General features: G+C 40.4%; 4 protein-coding genes across 6 annotated transcripts; all 4 read right to left on the reverse strand.

Annotated features, from left to right (window-relative positions):
* Window positions 1–173: 173 nt before the first annotated feature.
* LOC115679640 (methylmalonate-semialdehyde dehydrogenase [acylating], mitochondrial) lies at window positions 174–6,875 on the reverse strand. Its single transcript, XM_030603280.2, has 19 exons — window positions 6,656–6,875; window positions 6,456–6,553; window positions 5,947–6,018; window positions 5,669–5,830; window positions 5,502–5,580; window positions 5,228–5,382; window positions 4,759–4,822; window positions 4,349–4,428; window positions 3,742–3,807; window positions 3,393–3,443; window positions 3,155–3,306; window positions 2,079–2,169; window positions 1,808–1,888; window positions 1,375–1,452; window positions 1,211–1,246; window positions 1,072–1,115; window positions 915–993; window positions 577–667; window positions 174–482 (listed from the first exon to the last, which is right to left on the reverse strand). Exons 1-19 carry the CDS (start codon window positions 6,678–6,680, stop codon window positions 373–375), a joined length of 1,614 nt encoding a protein of 537 aa, XP_030459140.2. The 5' UTR covers window positions 6,681–6,875; the 3' UTR covers window positions 174–372.
* Window positions 6,876–7,835: 960 nt separating this feature from the next.
* LOC115679639 (methylmalonate-semialdehyde dehydrogenase [acylating], mitochondrial-like) lies at window positions 7,836–16,462 on the reverse strand. Of its 3 annotated transcripts, none has more exons than XM_030603278.2 (22): window positions 16,371–16,462; window positions 16,217–16,326; window positions 15,564–15,645; window positions 14,880–15,452; window positions 14,141–14,235; window positions 13,913–13,984; window positions 13,653–13,814; window positions 13,499–13,577; window positions 13,261–13,415; window positions 12,903–12,966; window positions 12,141–12,220; window positions 11,799–11,864; window positions 11,418–11,468; window positions 11,144–11,295; window positions 10,174–10,264; window positions 9,924–10,004; window positions 8,918–8,995; window positions 8,801–8,836; window positions 8,667–8,710; window positions 8,494–8,572; window positions 8,186–8,276; window positions 7,836–8,084 (listed from the first exon to the last, which is right to left on the reverse strand). In XM_030603278.2, the coding sequence occupies exons 4-22, from the start codon at window positions 15,430–15,432 to the stop codon at window positions 7,975–7,977; spliced, it is 2,139 nt and encodes a 712-aa protein (XP_030459138.1). In that variant the 5' UTR covers window positions 15,433–15,452; window positions 15,564–15,645; window positions 16,217–16,326; window positions 16,371–16,462; the 3' UTR covers window positions 7,836–7,974. The 3 variants fall into 3 exon arrangements, with proteins under 3 accessions (XP_030459138.1, XP_056163291.1, XP_056163290.1); XM_056307316.1 differs by having other exon boundaries at window positions 15,564–15,681; XM_056307315.1 differs by lacking the exon at window positions 15,564–15,645 and having other exon boundaries at window positions 16,371–16,456.
* A 460-nt stretch (window positions 16,463–16,922) lies between these two features.
* Window positions 16,923–18,283, reverse strand: LOC115679611 (uncharacterized). Its single transcript, XM_056307317.1, has one exon. The coding sequence runs from the start codon at window positions 18,062–18,064 to the stop codon at window positions 17,042–17,044; it is 1,023 nt and encodes a 340-aa protein (XP_056163292.1). The 5' UTR covers window positions 18,065–18,283; the 3' UTR covers window positions 16,923–17,041.
* Window positions 18,284–20,279: 1,996 nt separating this feature from the next.
* Window positions 20,280–22,390, reverse strand: LOC115679578 (L-type lectin-domain containing receptor kinase IX.1-like). The gene is made up of 2 exons (XM_056307296.1): window positions 21,848–22,390; window positions 20,280–21,755 (listed from the first exon to the last, which is right to left on the reverse strand). Exons 1-2 carry the CDS (start codon window positions 22,388–22,390, stop codon window positions 20,280–20,282), a joined length of 2,019 nt encoding a protein of 672 aa, XP_056163271.1.
* Between the last annotated feature and the right edge of the window lie 3,102 nt (window positions 22,391–25,492).

The following is a 25,492-nucleotide window of genomic DNA, read 5'->3' on the forward strand; positions in this document are numbered from 1 at the left end:
TAAGTTCTCACATCGAGACACATTTGAAAAGTCGAGATACTTGATCGAACAACAAAAAAGTTCAGGTATTCGATTGTAAAACAGGAAAAAGTTCAGATATGTCGTAACCCCTAAAAAAAAGTAGTCTTGCTAGAGTACACCAGCAAAGTAGTCTTGCTAGAAACTCATCCCAATTCCAATTCCATGACTTTCCTTTCTTAATCCATTCCTTTCGTTTATTAATTCCAATCCATTTCCGTTTCTTCGAACCAAACATAGCCTAAGAGCCAGTACAGAAGGAGTTGAATTTGCAAGGAAGAAGATTTCTTTACATTGATTTATTCAAAGGTTTTCCAAGAAGGTCCAGGGAGAATTACAGTCTGATGCACAAGATCACTTTTGAGAAGTTGGCATGGCCAGCGAAACTCCACTTCCACTAGGCAAATCTTTCCACTGTTGAGTCACGGTTTTGATCTGGGTGTAGAAGTTAACCCCGGCCTTGCCTGAAATCGAGACAAAGTAAAGATTAGTGGACAGTCCAGATTAAAAGGCATGCACTCTCTATGCATTTAGAGTTTTTGGAAAAGAGCAACTTACCATAGAAGTTAAGGTCACCCGCAAATGAAGCCTTGGAACCAGTAAAAGAGAAAAAGGGCAAAGGAACTGGGATAGGAACGTTGATGCCAACCTAAATCGACACCAGGTTATGTCAGACATTTGTGACATGCAAGTTCCACTAGGAATTAAAACTACACAAGCCAGGGGAGAAAAATTGTTTTCCCTCTAATAAACTGCAAGCCACTAATTTACAAAAGTGAGATTTTCTCCTCTGACCCTTGTTACTCTTGGTACGAAACTAATTGCCTAGGTCTACCTATATCGCATTCCATTGAATGCAGCGAGAAAGAATTATCAGCTCAAGAGAACTATAGTACCTGTCCAGCTTCAATCTCTGTCTGGAATTTCCTTGCAGCTGCACCAGATGTTGTGAATATAGATGCTCCATTTCCATATCTGGGGGAAAAAAAGACCGGCATGAGTAATTTGTTCCAAGCCACAAAAAATCATGACTCGTTGCGGAAATAGAAATACTTGTTTTTGTTGACAATGTCCAGGGCCTCTTCAAAACTGTTGGCCTGCAAATCAAATGGAAAAGCACAAGTACAGGTTAGTGAACATCCATTTCAATCAACTAGAAACGTGTTTCAGAGAAGCTAATATGTAAGCAGACCTGCATGCAAAGCAGAACAGGGCCAAAGATCTCCTCCTGCTCATTTAGAATCAGAACTTTTCAGAATCATTTGAAAGAGTGAATACAAGCACTTGTCAAAGGATAGACGATTTTTTTTTTTCAAATTTTATAAACAAATGGCTAGATAACTTAAATGAAGATACCTTGTAGCAGTCCATGTCAGGCTTGACATCAGCCAAGATGGTGGGCCCGATGAAATTACCATGTTCATACCCAGGGACCTGAGATGTGACCATTCGAAATTTTCATTGCATTCCTCTGTAAGTTAACTATATTATAGCTTCATTCTGTAAGATGTACCACATATTTTTTTGTTTCGAGGATGTCAATATTCATTGTTCACTTAAAAGAAAACAAAGGATGGAATTTTACCAGAGTATAGAACTAATATCAAACACAAATTCAATGAGAACATAATTGTAACAACATTAATGCATAAATAAATTCCACTTCTTTTTCATCTCATGAAGAATCCCCTCCGCTAACTGCATTATTTGCTTAATAATCAAATTATGAAGGTAATGCAACATAGCATCACATAGGTGCCACCAATAAATTTCATATGACATAGCTTACCACTATGTTTCTCCCATCAAGCAGTAGTTTGGCACCATCACCGACGCCAGATTGTATCAGGTTGCATATCCGTTCCTTTGCCTGCAAATAGAATAAACGCACATGCCATGTGAATGAATTATGACATCATTTACAAAGATCCAAACTACCAGCACAAGTACAGCCACAGGACCAATCAATTGCAAGTTTGACAATTATTCTCCATCATCAAAATATTAATAACCCGGACGTGCTCAAAATGTCAATAGGTTTTTGAACGCGTACTACTTACTTGCTTGCTAATAACTGGACCGAGGTCTGCATCAGGTTTGGTTCCACAATCCACTTTAAGTGATTGTGCTCGCTCCACTAGTTTGTCTTCCCTGAAAAAATCACATTGAAAACTTGCAGTTGGGATTCTATGTTCAAAACAACTTATCTTACAACACATTTTCCACACCGACATACTACATACAAGCCAAGGAGATTATAGTTACACTTATGACAATGACTACACAGAACACTCTCGTAACACTTAAAGTGTTTTGATGCAAAAACAAGCAAAATCTAAATATCGGACAAGAAAGGCTCACTGAAATCTAAAAGAAAACTTGACTGACAATAGAAAATGAAAAGCAGGAGGCATGAATAGGTAGGTGAAACATACACACTGCAACCAGCAGAAACAGCTGAGCAGAAACTTAACCTTAGTTGTTTTGAATTTCGTTTTGATTAATCCAGTGAACAGTCCGGTGAGGCAAACATCAAAAGAAAAGAAAACGAAGGACCGAAAGTGAGTAATCCAAGCCCTACTTCTTTTGATATGTAAAATCTTTTTCAATGTTCGAGTCATTTGCGAGCTGCAACCATACTCAATGCTTCTATATCGATAGAGATTATGAAAAGATTTTATCATCTTATCGATATATTAATAAGCGAATGCAGGACTTCATGAGATTGAATATCCCAAACAATATCAATAGCAAACTACCTTTGCACATGTTAGTCTTAGAGTTAGCTTTTTGTCCACTAGCATTTTTTAAGAATTAAGCATGAGCAATGGTGTTGCACTAATCATTAGGTGCTCACCTAGTTATGCAACTGTACAAGCATCTTTAGAAATGAAAGAGAAAAGGCAAGATGGATTGCAGCCACTTCAATGTAGGCCCTGGAAAAACTGTTTAACAGGGGTATGCTAACAATAGACAAGCACGTGAACACGATGCCAACGTAACAAGGACAGAGAAATTTTCCTGATGAGTCTGTAGTGTCCTATTTGTGATTCTACATAACATCCTATTAAGAGAGAGCACATCCAGAAGTCTAAATTTTGACAACAGAGAAACTGACAGGAAACACATAGATTACCATGACTTTGACTCTCCAACGAAAACCACTGTGCTCAGCGCCATACATCTCTGTCCAGCAGCACCAAATCCAGCAGCAACTAGAGCGTTTAAAGTTGCATCAACACTTGCATCAGCCAAGACAATGGCATGGTTTTTGGCCCCCATATTTGACTGGAGAGCGAATATGGTAAGTGCGTCACATTCTCTAAATTCAATTTCTCCACTATAACTCAATAAAAGTATGACTCCGCACTTACTTGAACACGTTTTCCCTTGGCTGATGCTCTTGAATATATGTGCATGCCAGCCTTCAAATCATATGAAACACCACATCAAAAGATAACTCAAGTATGACTAATCATATTATCCTGGCCTTTGCAACTCGTGGACTTAAGTGGCTTTACATTTACTCATGCAGATGTAGTGGTACTTGCGGTGCATCTCATCAGTAATGTTTTCAAAATCCTTTGCAAACTATCTTCTAAGACTAGTCAATATGAAAGGACACATGATGGTGATAGTCAGTTAAAAAAGAATTACTTGTCCTCATCCACTGAAATGCCATGTGCGACTGACAAACGGATTAAACTCCACAAGTTGACTCACCGTATTGGAACCAACAAATGACACAGCTCTGATGTCGTCATCATCACAAATAGCATTGACGATATCCTGCCGAGGCACACCACCATAAACTTGAATTAGAAAAATAGAATTTCAATTAACACGTACAATTTGAGACCTAATACACTGTAAAACTAAATTGACGTAACATTATTATAGCAGAAGCTATTTAGACCAGGAATCTTTGCAGATATTCAAATTAAGATGTAACAAGATACTAGAAATATTCCGGATTAGAAGCTAAAAGTGGTTTATGTCGTAATCTTCAGGTCCTTACGAGTATAGTAAAGTATGACAACATATACCAAAAGAGAAAATCAAAGCGAATTCATTTGGATGAAGTACTGGAGTCGCACCATATCTATTGATATCATACTCTTTTCTCCCAATGAATAAGTTTCTCTAAGCAAAAGAATGAACCATAATGGGGCTACTGCAGTATAATGATTATATTGGATAACCAAAAGACATGGCAGTGCCAGAAGGACCCCTATATTGTCATGTCTATTGCCAAGTCCAATCTAGAAATAAAACACAAAAGAACAATAATTTCAATTGTGGCATCATCGAGGCAAAGTTGGGATCGTACATTTGTTCCATGAACTATATTGAGTACACCGTCAGGCAAACCAGCCTCCATTGCTAACTCTGCTAGCATGATGGAAGCCCCTGACATAGACACAAGGAACGTAGGAAGAAAGGAAATTATTAGAAAGACCAGAAGAAATAATTCTGAACATGATTTTGCAGAGTAGAAGACAGTAGAATGAATAAAAGAGCTAAAATAGAAAAGCAATTGAAAATACGAAACCATCAACCAAATTGCAGTTCATTCAATGAAGAAGAGATCATAATTCATGATGATGTTCATTATGCCTGTTACAGGCATTACTGCCAGAGCTTTAAACTGCCTATGCTTCATAACGAAGTGAAATTATAATAACAATTGCGCCCATGGCCAGTGAGACGTAAGCAAGCTAAAAAAGACCTCGAGCTCACCCGGATCTTTCTCGGATGGCTTTAAAACAAAGGTGTTACCACATGTCACTGCAACCGGAAACATCTGGATATATCCATTATAGATCGTTAATCAGACATTGTCAGAGTAAACTGGTGGAGATGAATTGCAATATAAGCAAGAGTACATACGGAGTATTTTGCTAAAGTGGAATCTACTTATGTCATCAAGCCATAAGTTCTGTGTGGCTAGTATTTAGACATTAAAGTGTCTAAATTTGACAATGCTCGTTTTATTCTCTAAGTCTGCTTTAAGCCAAAAGTTTATCCAACAGTGAAACATTAACATTAGCCAAACAAACTAATGGTGTTTGGCCTCTACCTTAGGCAATATGTAGTTGTCTATGAAGTTGGAGATGAAAATCTTTCGCTACTTGAAATCAAAGGTCAACGTAGGGGCATATTTCAAGACTAATAATATATACAAAGGAAATCAAATCAACAAGCTTACCCATAGAGGAATCATTGCTGGGAAGTTAAAGGGACAGATTCCAGCACAAACTCCAAGGGGTCCTCTGACACTGTAGGTATCGATTCCACTGGATACATTGGAAACATACTCTCCCATCTGAAGTGTAGCCATCCCACATGAATGTTCTACCACCTCTGCATATTTGGTGTTTTGGAAAATATTCAATTAGTTGGAGAGAGATAAACTGAGCGCGGAAATTTTTTTCGTACAACGACTTCAGATTAACTGTCGAAGGAAAGACTCAAGGACCAACCTAGCCCGCGAAAAACATCTCCTTGTGCATCCTTCAGGGTCTTTCCCTGTTCGGTGGTGATGTTCATGGCAAGCTTATCCTGAAGTGGATATTACACAACATTCCATCAACTGAAGGACATAAGCTAGCGATACAGAAGAAATGCCCACATATTGAGACATGCTTACAATGTCTCTCCGTATAAGCTGTTGTAGCTTGAACATAATGCGTTGACGGGTCGTGACTGGTGTGTTCCGCCAGGAAGGAAATGCCTTTTTCGCGGCATGTACTGCGGCTTTGAACTCTTCATTTGTAGTTAATGGAAGTTGCGAGACAACTTCTTGTGTAGCCTATAGATAGTCAAAATCAGTACAGTCCGTTGCAGAAATCACATGTCTACAAGGAGAAACTAATGGACAGACCAAAAGAAAGAAAATGAGAGCGATGCCAAGGCAACTGAGCTTACAGGATTTATCACATCAATGAACGAAGATGATTTTGAATCAACGAAAGCACCTCCGATGAGATTGGGAACCCTCTGAAACAAACACAGATTATCAGATTCGAGAAAGAATGGAAGTGATTCAACATTTGCAACGCCGTACTCTCGTCATTGATGTCATTGCATGAATTCAAATTAGTATAAAATGCATTCATCATCAACTTTTGAGCACAAAAGAGCTTTCGAATCACTTTCAACTTACGTATCTTCCAAAAAGATTGAAACAGGACGATCCTACGAAATAGGAAGTAATCCCACTTCCAGGGATCAAGGATTAAGCAGTCTTATCCCAAATAATGAACATAACACCAAAATCAATGTCTATGAAGCCAGAGCAAAAGATCATTTCCCCAGTAAAACAAGAAAATCAGAAAACTTAAAAGTCGTTCCTTTATCTTAAGAAGTCCTGCCCATTAATGCATCGCTTCCGAAACACCACATGTTCATGCTAGAAACCAATAAATTAAGCTGACCGGCGGTTGCCCATGTCGCGAAGAAGGTTCGGTCGCGGTAGAGAAGCGAGAGCTCCCAAAAGCAAGAACCTGCGGCCTCAAAGCCTGCAACTTTTTCACTGCAACAAAGCGTCGCGAATCAAGAATCGAACTTTTCCCAACCAACGAACGATCAGCCATCGAATTTCAGCAAAAAGCACAAGACCCACCAAAATCCGTACCTCTCTGAATCGAAAACCGCAGCATGGTTTCGGTTTCGGTGATCAAGTGAGCCCAAGCGAGGCCAAGTGAAGAACGTCACTCTTTTATATTCAGATCATCTCCGACGAATATAATAGTCGAGGTCAGTGATCCAGTGCGCTTCCAACAGAGCAATCCACCAATCTAAGCCGTTCGGTGATGGGCAAGAATCATTCGGGGGATACTCGAAATGGGACGGAGTTGCGTTGCCATAACCAATCTAAGCCGTTACGTTGTCCTTTAGGACATCATCAGATTGGTCGTGAGAATTTAAAGATAAGATCGAAAACAGGAAAGGAAAGGAAAACAACAAAAGATTCCGACTGGTTATGGCCCAAACACAAAGGCATTTTTATAGTGAAGAAAAATTTCAAGTGGGAAGGAAGGGTGGTCTCGATATGAAGAACCAACCGCGCGCGCGTGCCATTTTGTTTGGATTCTCTGTAATATTTACAGCAGACAAACTGAGATTCTACAGTGAAAAAAACAAAAAAAATTCATTATTTCTACAGAAAATCATCTAAAAAGACTATAGATATAGATGTGACAGGCTGTAATGTCTTTTTTTTTTTTTTTTGATACTCAGGATCCGGCCTGGCACCCTTCGGGTGCTCATGGCTGTAATGTCTTTGATATCTATTCAAAATAATATTTCGATCTCAAATACTATAATCGACAAATTGGACAGATTTTAGACATTGTTGAAAGATTCTAATCATGTTTTATCAAACCAGATGCGAAAGACAATCTTGTTGCCCGACTAATTTCTTTTTATAAAAAACGAACTGCTATTGAAACCCTGCCCATTTCAAGAGAATTCACTTTTCAAAATAACACGATAAGTGAGATATTTCATAAATTTTCAGCTTAAAACTCTTGGATGGTTCTTTGGGCGCGGGAATTTTAGTAGCAATGAGCTCGTTTTCTTTCTTTTCTATTTTTTCTTCACTGCGAATCGAATGTGGTGACTGTACAGCACGCGCTTCCATTAGCGTGTGAATCGTCTCTATTTCTCATTATTAGTTTACAAGTAAGCAAGCTTATCTCACTAATCACAAACCACAAACCTTTGCTGTTGAAAGCCAATCTAGTTGGGTCTCTGTACCAGTTCAAACACAAGAAGAATACTATACAAAAAACCAAAAAGAGGTTAATATTAGATTAAACAAAAGAAAAAGAATAATTGACTATACAAAGAAGTAGGATTTTCTGGTGGCAAATATTCACAGGAAATATTTTAACTAAAAAAGAAAACTGATAACATAAAATCAAATGGATCTGTACAGCTATAAGTAACTACTTATACAGTCAATAAGGATCCTTCTTCAGTGCTCTCTACCACATTCACATTGTCATTCCATTTTTGAGTCACTCTTTTCATCTGGGTGTAGAAGTGAATTCCGACTTTCCCTGCGAATCCAACGATCTCAACATGTTAACTTTTCGTGTGGACCGGTTTATTCCAAGGAGACAGACAAACAGAACGCAGCGTACTGTCGAGTGTAATTTACCATCGAAGCCGATATCGCCCACGAAAGAGGGTCTGCAGCCTATAAATGAAGCAACTGGCAAAGGATCTGAAACTGGGACGTTTATACCGACCTGACTCAAAATCAGAACATTCCAGAACATCAGCTAGAATTATTCTCTAAAGCAGAAAAAAGTAACATGGAGAAGAAAAGTAACTCCACTACAGAATTCAATATTTATCACAAAAAATGTTCAACACCAAAGACAAATAAAACCATGAGAAGGCTTAAGCATCGAGCCGACATAGATTATGCTACTTGTTTGTGGCCATCAACTGTTATGAGCATACCTGTCCGACTTCAACCTCTGCCTGAAACTTCCTTGCAGTTAGGCTGGACGATGTGAAGATAGATGCCCCGCTGCAATTCCTGCAGGAAATCAACATCACGTAAAGAACCGAGCAGAGTATATTCTGCTTTTGCCAAAAACAAAGGTAAGGAGAAAAAAGTAGATTTTGGATACTGATTTCTGTTGATGATGTTTATGGCTTCTTCAAGGCTTTCAACCTGAATAAAGAAGGAAACACAAAAAATTACTAAAATTTGTGTCCCCCAACAGCGATTCCATCTCCAACCAAGAGCTATTGAGGTTGTTACCTGCATGCAGAGGAGAACTGGCCCAAAAGATTCATCCTGCAGAATAGTAATTGGTGGGAACTCAAAATATTCACTTTTGTTAACTTCTGTGATGAAATATAGTCTGCATTAAGCTACCTTGCAACAGTCCATGTCGACTCTGACTTCGCATAAAATGGTAGGACCAATGAAGTTGCCTTGTTCATATCCTGGAACCTGCATGTAGTTTGATGAGTGTCAGAGTTCTTTGATGATGGTGCAGAGCGACCATAGCAACAATCACACAGAAATCATACGTTAAGGTCCTCAGTGCCTTTTCTTGAAATTATATTTAGTGAACTCAGAATTAGTGCGTGGAAGTTGTTCTTAAGCATCAGACGAATGGCTCATACAAAAAGCAAATAGGCACAATTACAAAGGGTCCCTTAAAGCAGCCTTGCTCTTCCTACATCTCCCAAATTCTAACCACCCCAGTAGAGCCAGCATACTTGTGAACAGGAGTAACCACATGGTGAGCTGATCTGGTAACCTCTTCTCCAGAAAGTTCTGACTAAATTTATCTCAATTAGATAGATCAGCAAAGCTGTTTAAAATAACTTCATGAGATATCTAGCACAAAATATCCCATGGTTGACAACAGAAGGAAGCAAAAACTCTAAGGGAAAAAGCCAAGGTTTGTTTGCCTGTTCTTCATGTGCACAAAGACAATCATTCACACTAGTGGATACACAAATGCCCCAAGCACGTCTTCACGTACTAAGAAAACATTGCAGCCTGCACTCTAAGCTAAAATGATCGACTAAAGCAGAAGATGGCTACAGCACAATTGGTACCCTAAATTGCAGGGTAGATGCATCTGTCCGTATTTTGTAAGGAAAAAGTATCACCAGTGGAAGGCATGGCTTTGTCTCAGCTGTCTATGAATGCCAATATGTCAAAAAAGGCTTCACAGGACATATCTTTAACTATAACTGAAACACAGAAGTCTCTTTAGAAGAATGCTCTAATTACACTTTACACACGAAAGTAACTTTGTTTGTTGGCAAATCCCATCTAAAGCTACTAAGTTTCAACAGCAAAGTTACGTGTCTGGAAGAATAATAGACATGCTCAAAATAGAGAACATTGTCGTAAAGGCAGTTACCACAATGTCTCTCCCATCAAGCACAAGTCTCGCACCACATTCAACACTTGCTTGAATCGATTTGCAGATTCTCTCCCTCATCTGCCAGTCAAATCACAAGATAATCAAATTTAGACACACATGCAGCTTGACCAAAAGGCAGGATGCCACTGGTTCAAAAACAAGCTTAACAAAATAAATCTGCCACCGAGGCTGAGTGATTGAGAAATTTTCCAGAGTCAGACAGGTGAGAAGCAGACCATCTAAATACCTGTTTGCTGATCACTGGACCAAGTTCTGCATTAGGTTCTTTTCCAGAATTCACTTTAATGGTTTTGGCAATCTCCACTAGCTTACTTTCCCTGGAGAAAGAAAAGACGATCTCATGTCAGCAATCACACTAACATTTGTCTTAATCTCTTCATAATAAGAACAAAAATGAAGAAGCGAAAAGTAGTAAAGTTTATCAGCATGCCTCTCTTTCCAGATATGAAATTTTGGGGGAAAAAAGATTCGTGAAATGTTGATATTTTGTCTGCTCACTCATCCTAAAGTGAAAACGTCATCAGAACCATATAAATCCTTCAAACTTTAAGCTATATCTTCATTTGAAAACTCAATAGTAATGCTAGGGATAACAAGAAAAATTACTGAGTGGCTTGACAAATGGTTTGTAAATAATCAGATTTTGGGATCAATCAAAGTGATTGGCTACACCTAACAAACTTCTATCCATTGCTTTGTAAAAAAAGAAAAGAGCTTTAAACTCTGAGATTGTCGGACTACTTGGGATGCTTTTAAGAAACATTTTTAGTTTTTATTTTCATAAAAATGACCATCAGGTAAAATGAAAATGAAAACTCTCATTAGGAATAAAGATTGTGAGAACATGCTTGTGACCAATCAAATTATACAATTGGCCTTTTCTTTTCCTTAGGTTTTCCAATACCTCCATTTTTTGTGCGGAGAGAGAATAACAAAACATGGAAAAGCTATTTTTCCCTTATGAATCTTGAAAAGTTTTTTCCTTGTTTCTGTTTGAAAACTGATATCAAATCACCGAATACTTTTTCGAGGCTTGTTTATCATTCTCCAATGGAAATTAAAACTAAAAATTCAAAGATTTCAAAGATTAAACAGGCCCTCAATGTTCCTCTTCTTTCAGAATCAGGGTAAACGACCTGAGATGGACATCAAGACATATTTATCTGTTACAGCAAAGCTTCACATGTCTACCTTACCATCTACTTAAACCTCCAACAAAGATGGCCATGCTGAGTGCCATGCACTTCTGTCCTGCAGCACCAAAACCAGCTGCAACTAGAGCATTCAGAGTGGCATCCATGTTGGCATCAGGCATCACGACAGCGTGATTTTTTACTCCCGTGTTGCACTAGAGACAATATTCGGCCAGGCAATTCACATTGGCTTCAACCAATGGATCAGTGAAAGAGCAATAACTCTGCTCAGGAGGATGTTATAACAGCATATGGAAGGTAAATATATGCTACTTACTTGAGCGCGTTTCCTACAAGCAGATGCTCTTGCATAGATATAAGCGCCAGCCTTCAAACATTTGTAAACAAAAGTTAGCCAAAATGCATGATATCCACAACATAAATAGAAATACTATATTACAACTTTTAAAGGTAAAAGAGAGATCTTCAGAGACCCAATCTGGGGTCTCAAATCTAAAGTGAAATAAAAAAGTTTCACAAAGGAAAATAATACCAATGAGTTCAACTCCAGCAGTTGAAGGAAATTAACTCATTGCATCTATTAATAATTAATAAAAAAAATAAAAGTGGGAGAAGAATCTGAAGGGAAGGGCAAAAATATCAGCACAATAAGGCACACTGAAGCAATTCGCAATAGGACAAGATAAAGTTCACTTACTGCCTCAGGACCAGAAAATGTGATGGCCTTAATATCCTCATGATCACATATAGAATTTAGAATATCCTGTCCAAATTTGGGTAATTAATCATATGTGAGGTATCAGACTCATATCTGAATAAAAGTCGAGTTCAATTTGCAAAGAAGGACCAGGTAACACTGCACAGTGCACACCAAAAATAACAGACAAAATACAAGAAAAAAGTAGGTTTCATTGATAACTTTATTCAAATCAATAGGCTAATTAAATTATGGGCAAATAAGGGCAATACACTCACTGTCTGAGGAAGGGAACCTTTATAAATGTGAAAGCAAAAAATTGTTTGTTCATTTGAAACTTACATTGGTACCATGAACAATGTTTAAGACACCATTAGGCAATCCAGCCTCCATTGCCAACTCGGCAAGAACCACAGAAGCCCCTGAAGCATTATCAGACTTTTGTCATAATTTTTAAGTCTGGATCTGCATACATTAACTCATGCCTAAAGAATAACCAGGACAACTGATCTGTTATATAAATAAAGCACCAGTCTATTACAGACCTTGGTGACTAAAAGTCATTTAAAAAATAATTCACGGGAACAAACTCAAAAAAGCAAAACCTGGACAACTGATCTATAATAAAATTAAAGCACCAGACCATTATTCCTCCAGTGACTAAAAGGTCATATAAAAATAATTCAGAGGAACAAACTCAAAGAGAAATATATAGACCCCATACAACCCTAAGATGCGGAGTGCATTACTAGGAGGCTAGTAGCTTAACAAATTCCAATACAAGCAAAAGTTTCCATACAAGAGGTTATGTACTCACAAGCTTCGTGACTCCAGGTATGCTTAAGAAGTAACAGACAAAACTATAAAAAGTAACACGACAGTAAATCGTAAGAAGATCGACTTATCCACAATGCAAAACTAGTGTTATACATGAACCATCCAGATCACGAATACAGTGAACTCAATTTTAATCTGTGCCAATCATGCAGCTGCAGTGTGTGAATAGGAATGTCATTAAATACATGCGCATGAAACTGCCCTCTGCCTCTTGACCTTACATGCTTTCTGTAATTTTCCGAAGAACAGAATTTACTAGTGAGTCACCTGGATCTTTCTCGGATGGCTTCAGAACAAAGGTGTTACCACATGTGACAGCAAAAGCAAACATCTGCATGCACAAAATGGCATTAGCAACACTGTTTTTGTTCTTCACTCAGCGTGGTCCAGAGCATGTAGCCAGCCTGGAAAAGACTAATTAATGTTTCTCTTTAGATGAACTCTAGCGTGTATAAGTACTTTTCTTTTACAAGCCTAATAATATGTCAGCCTCATGAAAAGCTAATTATCAATGTTGAAGCTTTAAAGTACATTGTGGCATTATCTAACCGAGCAATTAACCCACCAAGAATTGTAAAATAAGCAATATATGAGAAAAGAGAATAATAGAACTTAGCAAGCATACCCATAAGGGAATCATTGCTGGAAACTCAGCAGGACAGATACCAGCACAAACACCAAGTGGCTCTCTCATACTGTAAGAATCAATCCCTTTAGATACATTTGGAGCAAATTCGCCAATTTGGGTAGATGCTGATCCACAAGCGTGCTCAACAACCTCTGCAGCAGAAAGAGCAACTCCATAGTGGGACACCAACAATGGCACTTGGTCTAAAATGTGTAAATGAATGGAGAGCACAAACCTAACCCACGCCAAACATCATCATACGCATCCTTCAATGGCTTTCCATGTTCGGTAGTGATGGTCATAGCAAGCTTATCCTGAAAAGACAATCATCATGACTTGGAAACACTCTGAATAATTGCAACAAAGTAAGAAAATCAAAACAAACTAACAATATCTCTACGAATCAACTCTTGGAACTTGAACATGATTCGTCGACGAGAAGCAATTGATGTGCTTCGCCACAATGGAAAAGTCCTTTTTGCAGCGAACACGGCAGCTCTGAACTCCTCGTTTGTAGTAAAAGGAACCTGAGAAACAACTTGCTGGGTTGCCTGCATATTTAGGGCACACGGACAAGTCAATAGTCTCCCTAGCTACAAGAAAATTGCAATTAGATACTCTACTATAAGGAAACTGCTCCAAGACTTACGGGGTTTATCACATCTATAGATGAAAACGACTGTGAATCAACAAATCTCCCACCAATGAGATTGGGAACCCTCTGTCACAGCACCCAGTGATGTAAATCAGTTTCCAATTCAAGCAATATAGAAAGGACAAGGATATGGAACACCTCAGGCTGAAACTCTCTTAAACCCAAGATTGCTGGGATAAGCCTTTGTTGGGCTATCTCATGTGAAGTTACATGTACACTTACTGAGGGGTTCCGTAGTCTCCAAGATGGCTCAGTCACCGCTTGATCATCGTTTATCATGGCAGACGTCTGCGGTCTCAAAGACTTGAAGTTCCTGACTGCAGCATCAAACCATCTAGGTCTCAGGAAACCGAAGGCAGATTTGCAAAAACTTTTCCAGATTGCTTTTGAAAAGATGGAGGTTTATCCTGTCTAACTAGATTTCAAGTTGCAGAAGGTGTTAAAATGATTTGGAAGGACAACAATATGTCCAAATCCTTTTGATTGACTGATAGTCTATGCCAGGGAGAAAAAAAAAGAACTGATGCAGTACGACTTAAAATTTGAGTATTGCAGAGTTGAGCTGAGACAGCTAAAACTTATTTTACATTGATAAACTGAAATGTCCGATTCATCACGGCTCAAAAATGGGGAACCCTATCCCACTATGCACCATTTAACTAAAAAACAAATAAAAACATGCAAACTATGCTAGCTTCCACTCCCGTTATTTGTCAGATCCATCTTCTCTGATACTTAAATTCTTCAAAATAGCAAAAGAACACACTCAGCAACAGCCTTTCCACAAATAAATCTGAATCACAAGCATATGCCGCACGACATTGAAAAGCTTACAAAGCTAAACATGAGAACCAGTTCACTAATGAAGAAAATTTAACACAAAATCAAATGATGCAATTATACAATGAGTGACTCTCTTGCTGGAATCTCGATGGGTAAATAGAAATCAGATAGTTGTCACCTGTTACATTTCCTTGCCGAATTTTAGCTTTGACATTGTAAACATGCTTTGGAGTTGACATCAACTCAGGATTGCTCTGTCTCAATCTTTTTAGAATTTGACGAGGCTTCAATCCAGCTTCTGTCATCTCTTTGATGAGCAAAACTTCATTTTCATTGAAGCGACGGGCAGAAGGGTGCTCAGAGATGTCCTTAAGTGGCTCGTGATTGTGAGTTCCATTTTTAATCGTGAGAATCCACAGGCCATCATCCTTCTTGCCCATGGCCTCAAAAGGACAATTCGTAAGCCGAGAAGCCGTTTTCCTCTTACGGCTATGTTGTTCTCCAGAGGAATCATCAGCAGTTTTCCGCCTATTACGGTAAACACCACCTCTATCACAGCCAAGGATCACGAATTTGTCCCTCTTAGACTGCTTTATTGTCACTACATAACCCTGCGATACAGCAAAATCACCCACGTGTTGAATAAGTTCTTCACGATCTACAAAGGTTCCAGGAGGAGGAGGAAGCATTTGAGGAGGTTCCTCGTCCAGGCAGTTATCCCCATCCATCATCGACAACCGAAAGACTCTCCCTGCGGTGCATTGCCACAGAAAGCTTATAATCTGAAATCTCTCCCATAACACAACCATTTATATGAAAAAAACCTAGCAACAGGAAGTCGAATACGAAAAAACATACGCACCTAAGGCAACACCGCAGCTAACAAGTTATACCCTTTTACCCCCGAATTCCGCCTTTCGTTGAGGAAAAGAAGAGCATGGTCCCTTCAGGGTGTACGTGTAAGAAAGGAAAAATAAGGGCTGCCTCCATTTAGTGCACCAGTAAACCACATCATCAAAGAAGAGGGGAGAAACAAACGACAGCCCTCAAATTCTCACAGCTTCCGAAACATCGAACCAGAACCAATTTCAAATTCATTCTTAGTTTACGATACACCCTCTGACCATGCTTAGCCTAGCAGCAATTTGAGGAGAGTGAAAAATGGAAGACACATCGGAGCGGGCGAGTCATCAGATGATCACGACAGAAGCGAATTCACTTGACCACGAAAAATCAAGAAAAGAACAAGAAAGCTCGAGGCTCCACTAACCCCTGGAGGAAACAAGAATGCCAACATGTGGGCGCGAAGCAGGAAATCTTTCTGGGGGAGCGAATAAAAAACACAGATGGGTCGGACATACCCATTGCACGAAAGCAATCAAACAGGACAACAGGGATCGAAACTTCAAATTCAGCTGCCCCTTTTACTACCGATAAATTAGAGGACACGATCAAAGAAGCAGCAGCAGCAGCAGCAAGAGAAAGCTCCAAGAACGGAGGGGGTCAGAGGATTACCCGTCAACGAAGGACCAGAGCGCTTCCCGAGGAGCGCGAGGCGGAGGCGCGATCCTTCCCTTCCCGGCCGCTGCTGCTCTGCAAAGAAGTGGCCCTGGAAACGACACAGACTAGTTTTTTTTTTATTTTTTATTTTGGTCAAAACGATACAGACTAATTCGCCTGAGAAAATATTTTACATTCTCTCCGTTTGCAGGCACGGAGACACACACACCGGGAGCGGGAGAGAGAGAGAGAGAGAGAGAGAGAGAGAGAGAGGGAGAGAGTCCTCTAGACGGCGTCGTTTGCAGGTGGCGTGAAGGACGTATTGCAAACCGCTGCAATAACGAGGTCGTTTTAAGGCAGCATGGATTCGGCCCGAACGAAGAAGCCCATCTTCTCTTTCTCTTTCGGTTTTGGGCCTACAAGAAAAGTTCTCGGCCCAGACGAAACGGAGGAAAATAATTTTTCGACTTTTATATTAATTTTGACGAAAATAACAATAAGATTTCGAAATTATTTATCTATATTTTTACCTTTACAAATTTTAAAAACCTTTTCGAAAGAACAAAATCTAAAGCGCGGGAATTATTTTATTTCCAGTGTGACTCAGTAGTTCGGGGAGTATTCTCCTTCATCAATATTATGATTTTCTATTTTTTTTCCTTGATTCGTTGGAATTTGACATTCGGAAAATCAGTTTTGGAAAATTATTAAAAAAAAAAAATACAACCGTAGAGGATATTTCGTCTTCTTTATATCTTTAATGGATATAAGTTAATCTTCATAATTAAGTTTAAGCCGGAAAAAGAAAATGGTGGGCAGCGAAATCCAGAGAAGCAAAGATCATTCCTCAATCAGCAGCGAATCAAGCTCGAGCGAGCTCATCAGTACATCATCATCGAGAGTCGTATCCTCTTCTTCTTCTTCTCCTTCTCCATACCTCGTGACCGCATCGCCGACGCTCTCTTCTGAACCGCCGCCGGAACAGCTCTCGCCTTCGCCGCCGCCGCTCGAGCCGTCGCTGCTCGCGCGCAACCTCCGCCCGCACGACCTCAACCGATCTTCCAGCGCCCTCCGCCGCGACTCGTGGCTCGCCGCCGTCCACCGGAGTGACTCGATCACCTCCCAGTCGTACTGCTGCTTCTGCTCCGCCAGCCGGCGGTCCTGATTGGCCCTCATCTCGATCGAGCTCTTCTCGCTCTGCAGCCGCATTATCAGGGACATGGCTTCGTCCGCGGCCGACGCGGCCGCCATCCGCTCCTTCTCGAGCTCCATCGACGCCGCCATCGCTCTCCGCCGCTCGATCTTCACCATCTTCCTCAGCGCTAGAACGTCGAATACTTCATCCTCCGGACACGAACATTCTCTATCCTCCTCCTCCTCCTCCTCGTCATCTTCTTCGACGAGCTTGTTGGCTTTACCGGCAATTCCTCTCACGAGCGCTTCACCGGTCACCGATCCGTTCCATTTCGGCGAATCGAAAGTCTCCAGAACCTTCAAATCGACACGATTTCGAGAAACCTTATCCGCACCTCCTAATTCACTCGCTTTCCGTTTGAACTCACACAGAAATCGGACAATCTCTTTGCTGCCGAGGCCGAACGGCGAGACCCTGAGCCCTAATCGCGCAACCAGCACGAGAGCGACGGCCGCGAGGACCTGGCGGGAGCATCGGATCGCCGAAACAACGCCGCCGCCGCCGCCGCCGCAGCCCTCGCCATCGCTCCCGCTGCTCAGCGACTTCAACAGCGACGCGCACCGCGGTTCGGAGAGCCCGATCAGGAGGTGGTGGGAGGAGAACCTGCTGAGCGAGTCGAGAAGGAAGCACGCGATTGCCAGGAGAGAGAGAGGGCCGAGGAACCGCATGTGGTCCCGAAGAGGCTCAGGCCTCCGTAGCTCCGCCGCTCACCATGTCCGCGACGATCGGCACAGTCGAAATCCGACGCCAAATCATGGCGAAGATCGAAGCGGAGAACGGATTGAGATGGAGATATCCATCTGGTTTTAGAGAGAGAGAGAGAGAGAGAGAGTACGTGGAGATCTTGGGAGACGAAGATGGCGGCGGATAAATCGAAAAAGGTGAGCCAGATCATACCATACCTTTTTAAATGGAAATATTTCATAATAATTCGTTTATATCTGGAAAGAATTAGATTTTCCATCTATATATACATATACTAATATGCACTAGTTACTAGAGAAATTTGAAAAAAAACAAGGGCTTTTATTACTCTTCACTTTAGGAAGAGTGAGATGCCAAGTCGACCTTCTCTTTTAATTATATTTATTGATTGATGAGCGAAATCTCTTCGAAATAATGACGAAATAGGAAGTCATTGTTTCTAGGGAAAATGACACAAATAATCTCTGAACTCTGATTCAATGTGTAATGTGGTCCCTAAAATTTAACCCAATAAGCAGTGTGGTTCCTGAAATTTTAATTTATTTAATATAGTCCCTAACTTTTGGCATATGTTCAATTTAGTTCGTGAATATATATGAAAATGTTTAATGTAACCATTCCATTAAATTAAGTCTAGGGACCAAGTTAAACAAATTAAAATTTCATGAACCATATTACACAGTAAGCTAAAGTTTAGGGACTACATTAAACAAATGAAAATGTTAGATACTGCATTGCACATTGGGCCAAAGTCGCGGGACTGTTTATGTTATTATCCCTTATTTTTAGACGATGAAGTTAGGACACCTCCAAATCTTGTTTGTTTGCACTTGTGGGAAAGCAAAAAGTTTTTTTTTTCCGTTAGAATTTAATATATATTTTGAGTTGCAAAAAATCACGAAAGATTATATGTTTATTTATGTGTCAATATTTAAGTGTCGTGAAGTTTTAAATTTGAAAAAGTCAAAATGCATGGACCGCGATAAATAAATTAAGCAAAAAATAAAAATGAAAGTCAATTTGGATAGACCCTCAATTTAAAGAAAAAGAGAGAGAGAGAGAGACTAAGCCAACATCTTTATTATGAAAATCAAGTCAAATAATACAAACAAAGGGTATGTGTGAAGTATCTGAATTTTAACTCGTGCTCATGAGTTTCCAAAGTCAATCGTATTTATAAGAAAATTACATCATGCATGTTGCAAGCCCATGAGCAGCATGGGTATTTTACTAGTTTTAAAAATAATTTTCAAAGAAGGAAAAGAAAAAGGAAGGAAAGAAATCATGCCAGCCTGGCGCATGAAATTTTTTCCGACTTCCTTCATTTTCAGTTGAATATGATGGAGTAATCGATGTTTTGTGACAACTTGATAAGAGAATTCTAAATATCTCCATGTCTACACCGGTCGCGTCACGTATAACAGTTGGGATCCACGTTAGCGATTTTCGAAAAAAAATAAGTCCGAAGAACCGACAAATCATTAAAAAAATTTAGGATGTAATTGGCCAAATTAAAACGTTCAGAACTGAATTAACATCATATGACTATTTTTTGGGTAATCATCCTAAATTTTTATAGTAGTTTCAATGTACGAAGAAGCGGATGATTAGGCTCGCAACTCGGCCGAATCCTATCGAGAAAGAGCAGATGCATGGAAAAGTGGTCGAAATGCCCCAATGGACCACGTGATCACCCTCGAGAACCATGCAAAACACAAGTCCCATCGCCATTATCGTTCCATCATTTGCTATTTTTTTTTTTTTATCTTGCGCCAAGTGGAACGTCCATTGCTTACGTTCATCTTCATCTTTCAGTAAAGAAGAAAGTGGGAGGAAGGTGGGAATTTTCTATTCTGCAGCGCACCAGGCACCATTTCTAGGATTTACGATGAGCTTGCACGATTTCCAAAATACATATGAAGTGTCAAAAGTCCTTTTGATAACGCAGCGAATTCAGCGCTGCTTCGAAGCACGAGAAAGGATTCTTTTTAGCCGGGCGATCCACGCAAAATTTTTGGATCAAACACGAACCCAGCTATGAACTCAGAAACCACACAAATTCCCATCGTATGTATCTTGCTATTCGGAAAAAAATTGATTCGATCGATCCTGTTTTGGAAAACTTCAATCCATGAGAGAGGCAAAGTCGTTCACATGAAACTGTTTTCGACAACCCATCTAGCCTATCGAGATCGAAGGGGCGACGGAAGGGGAAGGTGATTGGGATGGTACATGCAATGAGGAACTGGTTTTGCAAGCGAGGCTCGAGGTTTCGTCAATCTTACTTGTAGTAATGTTTGCGGCGATACAAGAAGATACTTGAGACAATGTAAATGTATCTTGCGAAGGACCAACATACCTCATGACCTGCATTTTCAACGGGAGTGAGAGAATTGGAGCTTCGAAATTGAGTACGCTAATGGCTTGCCTTATGGAAGGACGACTCGTGTAGTCCGGATGCACGCACCAGAGTCCAACCATCATCAAGCATTCCATTTTTTCTCTCACAAACTCTCCAGACAATCTTGGATCGGCTGCATCGAGAAGCATCCCTAAACCATGTAGATCCCAAACCCACTCGACTAATGGTAGCGAGTATTCTTCAGTTGACCCTCGCTGAATTGACCTCTTTCCGCATGCTATTTCGAGAGCAACCACTCCGAAGCTGTATACATCCGATTCCTTAGTGGCCTTGCCTGTTATGAGACATTCGGGGGCCATGTATCCGCGTGCTCCTGCTAAGACGGTGATCTGTGACCCCTTATCATGATCGACAAGCCTAGCTAGGCCAAAGTCCCTAAGTTTGGCATTGAACTCGGTATCCAACATTACGTTGCTCGATTTGATATTCCTGTGCAAGACGCATTGATTGCCGAATTCATGAAGATAGAGCAATGCAGAGGCCAAGCCTCGAGCAATTCTATGTCTCATCTCCCACAAGAGTAAGCTAACGCCTTTAAAGAGATGCAAGTCGAGGCTCCCATTAAGCATGAATTCGTATGCGAGCAAAAGTTGTCCTTTCTCATGACACCAACCTACGAGTTGTACCAAGTTCCGATGCCTCAATTGGCTAATGATCTTCACCTCGGACGCGTACTCTTTGATCCCTTGCCTAGAGTTGCTCGAGACTCGCTTGACTGCCAAATAGGAGTCCGATTCCCTCAAGCGACCCTTGTAAACGCCACCGAACCCGCCTTCTCTGAGATTCCCTTTCTCGTCGAAGCTGTTTGTGGCGAGAGCTAACTCATGATAAGAAAATTTCCTAGGCCCTGCTCTCTTTCTAAAGTCATCATCAATATTGTCTATCTCATCAAGCTCTATCACATCTTCCTCTTCATTCTTAACCCGTTTCCTCCTCGAAAGAAACCAAATAATAACTAGACCGCTGCCCAAAGGAATCGCGACGATGCCCAACCACAGTGCCAAAACTCTATGATTCCGATCTCTTCCATGGACTAGCGGGTCGGCGCTATCTGTGGAGAATTCCCATGATAGGATTTTGTGCAGCTCGGTGTAATCCCCGGTGGTGGTCGTGAAGCCGACAACAACCCACTCTGGCAAAACTTGGCTCAGGTTGACAGGAAGACTAATGTTGCCGAATTCATGCGCGTCTCCATCCTTGAAATTAGTGAAATTGCGCTCAATAAGCTGGCCCTGGAATCGTAAGAAATCCAAACTTCGGCGGTAAGGCCTTCACTTATCGGGTGATCCCATTCAGTCAGAGCACTGGAATTTAGGGAATGGACGTTGGTGCCGACGTGCGCGAACCACGGATCCCGCATGTTGGTGAAAGTGTCGAACTCCACGGCCAAAAAAGAGCCCGTGGGTGCAGTGCCCGGGGCCACAGAAGAAGGGTCTACGCTTGTGAGCCCGAGGAAACTGGCTTGGGTGACACTATGGTCGGGAATGCGAGAATCATTGGGAGCAAGAAAGAAGGTCAGTCCGTCACCGTAGTGTGTCTGGTTTTGTGTATCAACGATGAAGGCGAAGTGGGTGCCGAAATTTGTGAAATGACTCGTTGCGGTGTTGTATAGATGCAACGGTTCGCTATATGTGGCATGGCCAATGCTACTGCATGTGTCGGACGGGATATGATCATGGGTGAGGTCGATGTATCCGTCTTTGAGAGTGGCGAATCCTTGTACCTCTATGTTCAGGGTACTTGAATTGAACTCGGCAAATTTGAAGGAGAGCGGGGCGGAGTAAGAGCTTCCGATCGCGGAGACAATGAAGGTGGCGAAGAGGCCTAGTCTTGGAAGGTGGGATTTATTGAAGATGCTAATCTCCATGTATCGCACAACTGTTAGAGGTAGCGACAGAGATCTGGTGTTGGGGGTTGAAGGTGTAAATTGATACATAATAATAATAGTACGTCAATACCAATCATGAAGATGACAACAGGTTGCAATCATTGCACTAAGGTCCCCGTCTCTTCTCTCAAACTCCCCGCCAAAAGAAAATGAATGAAAAGAGGGACGGCTTAGTGAAATTTTCCTGTTCTCACGTCCATGTCCGAATATTCCGAGTGAAAAGCACATCACGACGAATTACGGACAACGATTGTCTTTCCTTTTTTTTTATCTGACTTCTTTTAGTTTGTAACACTCGGTTTGGAAGAATCGTTTCTCATTTGTATAAAAGCAAGAACTCAATACTCAATCTGATTCTTTCTTCCTGGTCTATTTCTCTCTTTCTGCACATTTTGCATTGTTCAAGGAATAAGACTATTGAGCTCTAGGACTGGCATTCCTGGTCGAAAACTCAAATGTTTGATGATAATGATGTTAAGAATTGGCGATAATTCGAACAAGTAGACTTATTGACGTCCCTTTCGAGCTAAATGTGCAACAATGAACGAGTTCTCTTCCACTCCCATCCGACCGGCCCTCTTCACAAGCTACTTCGAGAGCAACCACCCTGAAGCTGCATATGTCCGGTTTGTTCTTTGCTTTGCCAGGTACTAGGCATTCTGGAGCCATGTATCCTAGTGTGCCCGCTAAAACTGTGGTCTGCCACCCTTTGCTATGGTCCATGAGCTAAGTGCGGGTTGGCAACAAGCCAAAAATGGATATGCTTGGATTCACATTGAATTATGCCTATAGGATTAATCAGTCTAGGTAATATAAGACAAATTCTAGTACAATCTCTTGACACTAGCCGGACATTGACGGAATACGACATTCAAATGTATCTATCACTATCGTGAACGATTGATATCTTCGAAATTAATCGAGTGAGCAAAAACAGATATACAACAGCACTAACTGATAGTAGTCAAGAGGGCTTGGACTGCTTGTGCTATGATTTTTGCTTGAACCATGGCAATCAATGGCTGTGTTAGGCGACATAAGCGTCGAGGCAGTGATATCTAACCACGGAGAGGTTGATTGACATTGCAAAACAATCTCTTTGATACTGAGGCCAAACGGCACGGCCTTGAGCCCTAACTGCACAACCAGCATAGAAGCAACGGCCACGAAGACCTGGCAGGACCATTGGATCACCGAAATGCCGTCCTCACCATCACTTACGCCACTCAGCAACGTCAATAGCATCACGCATTGTGATATAGATAAAGGCATTGATTTTTCAATCAAGGGAGAAGAATATGGAGACATCAATCAAAATCACAAACTTATTCTAAGAGATGTTATAATCAAGGGATTGATAACTTTTATAACATAATCTCTTCATTTATTGTTTTTCATTGTTGTATTGTTTCCTTACAAAGTGTAATGGTTTGTCATATTTTTGTAAAGTGGAAATCATCTCAACAATTGTACAATGAGATCAAGAATCAAAAACTTTTTCTTTTAAGCTACGTTTGGTGATTAAGATAAAATTTTAGTATATGATAAATTTTTTCATATCCTATGTTTAATTCTTACCAAAGATAATATAAAGTCGGATATAAGAAAAACGTAGTCTAGATAAAGATATCCCATAGGGGAGGTGAGATAAAGAAAAAGTAGGAAGAATGTGCGAATTTTCTTATGTGCAGTGCACCAGCAACCATTTCTAGGGTTTGCAATGAGCTTGTATGGTTTCACGAATGCATATGAAGTGTCATAAGTTCGCCAACTAGTTCCTTTTGATAACGCAACGAATCCAGTGCTGCTTAAAAACATGGGCAAGGATTCTTTTTAGGTTTGATCCTTAGCCTTTAAACAAGAAAAGTTCAGGTTATTTGATTTCCTTCTTTTCTAGTGATTTCTTGCGAGCGATATAACGACGCACGATCCACAAATTTTTTGGATCAAGCACGAACCCAACAATGAACTCAAAAACCACACAAATTCCCACCGTATGTGTCTTGCTATTCGGAACAAACGATTCAAACGACATTGTTTCGGAATACTTCAATCCATGAAAGATGCATGATCCACACAAATTTTTTCGACAACCCGTCTAGCCCACCGAGATCGATAGGGCGACAGAAGGGGAAGATGATTGGGATGGTTCATACAATGAGGAACTGGTTTTGCAAGCGAGGCTCGAGGTTTCGTAAATCTTGCTTGCACGGATGTTTGCAGCGATAGAAGGAGATGCTTGAGACAACATTAACATATCTTGCCAAGGAGCAACTGTTGTAAAAATAAATGGCTTTGAATCAAAAGAGCAATCAAGTCGGATTTTGAGGCGTGATATCACTTTCTTTAAGGATTTATTTGCCCCACAATGTTGCTAATGGTCACCGGCAAAAATCCTCCAGGATACAACAAAGTTTCAAAATAAGAATACTAGATAGCAATTCTAGTATTTCTGTAGGGTCTCTCTAGGAAACAATTGAAAATGATGGCTGTAGTTTTCGAAAGAAGACTTGAAAAATTGATTTCTATTTTTTCTTCTTGCAAAAAACTGACATATATAGAAATCGGTCTTAAAGAACATAGGCAACTCTTCACGAAAGGTTGCAAAGCTAACAAAGATATTCCTTCGGAAGAAGTTACAAACTGAACAAATGCAACCCTTCGGGAAAGATTGAAAACTGAACAAATATAATCTCCAAAAATTGTCTTGAAAAGACACATGTAAAATTCGGAATAAAATAAAATAAAAATATATATAAATAAAATTCCGAATTTTCATAATTTCAAGAATTATTTGATAAACAAAAAACAACCTTTCGACTAATAAAGATTAATGAGATAACCTTACGAAATAAAATAAAAAATAAAAGGATTAGTGGTAAGTGCGCCTAATAATCGCGCCAAAATCGCGCAATTATTCGTACACCCGTACGCGGGTATTGTGTGGACTAGCACACACCCCATTGTCTTCACTCTAAAGAGCAAGAAGATATTCACAGTTATAAAATGGCCCACTTTCTCAAAACTTTCCTATGTGGGACAAAGGAAAGAGCATTATTTTGTTTGTTTTATAAACAAACA

The sequence above is a fragment of the Syzygium oleosum genome, unplaced genomic scaffold, assembly GCF_021117445.2.
Source record: "Syzygium oleosum isolate NSW1041296 unplaced genomic scaffold, Sole_v2.1 Sole_v2.52, whole genome shotgun sequence".
Taxonomy (NCBI): Eukaryota; Viridiplantae; Streptophyta; class Magnoliopsida; order Myrtales; family Myrtaceae; genus Syzygium; species Syzygium oleosum.

Coding starts and splice junctions, on each gene's coding strand:
- LOC115679578 (XM_056307296.1), bottom strand. CDS start 22,390: ATGGAGATTAGCATCTTCAATAAATCCCACCTTCCAAGACTAGGCCTC. Junction 21,756..21,847: donor TCGCGCACGTCGGCACCAAC/GTCCATTCCCTA, acceptor TTACGATTCCAG/GGCCAGCTTATTGAGCGCAA.
- LOC115679639 (XM_030603278.2), bottom strand. CDS start 15,432: ATGATGGATGGGGATAACTGCCTGGACGAGGAACCTCCTCAAATGCTT. Junction 10,005..10,173: donor GTCCAGTGATCAGCAAACAG/GTATTTAGATGG, acceptor TTTGACTGGCAG/ATGAGGGAGAGAATCTGCAA. Junction 8,277..8,493: donor CAGAGGTTGAAGTCGGACAG/GTATGCTCATAA, acceptor ATTTTGAGTCAG/GTCGGTATAAACGTCCCAGT.
- LOC115679611 (XM_056307317.1), bottom strand. CDS start 18,064: ATGCGGTTCCTCGGCCCTCTCTCTCTCCTGGCAATCGCGTGCTTCCTT.
- LOC115679640 (XM_030603280.2), bottom strand. CDS start 6,680: ATGCTGCGGTTTTCGATTCAGAGAG. Junction 5,581..5,668: donor AGCTTATACGGAGAGACATT/GTAAGCATGTCT, acceptor TATCCACTTCAG/GATAAGCTTGCCATGAACAT. Junction 4,429..4,758: donor GCCATCCGAGAAAGATCCGG/GTGAGCTCGAGG, acceptor TGTCTATGTCAG/GGGCTTCCATCATGCTAGCA.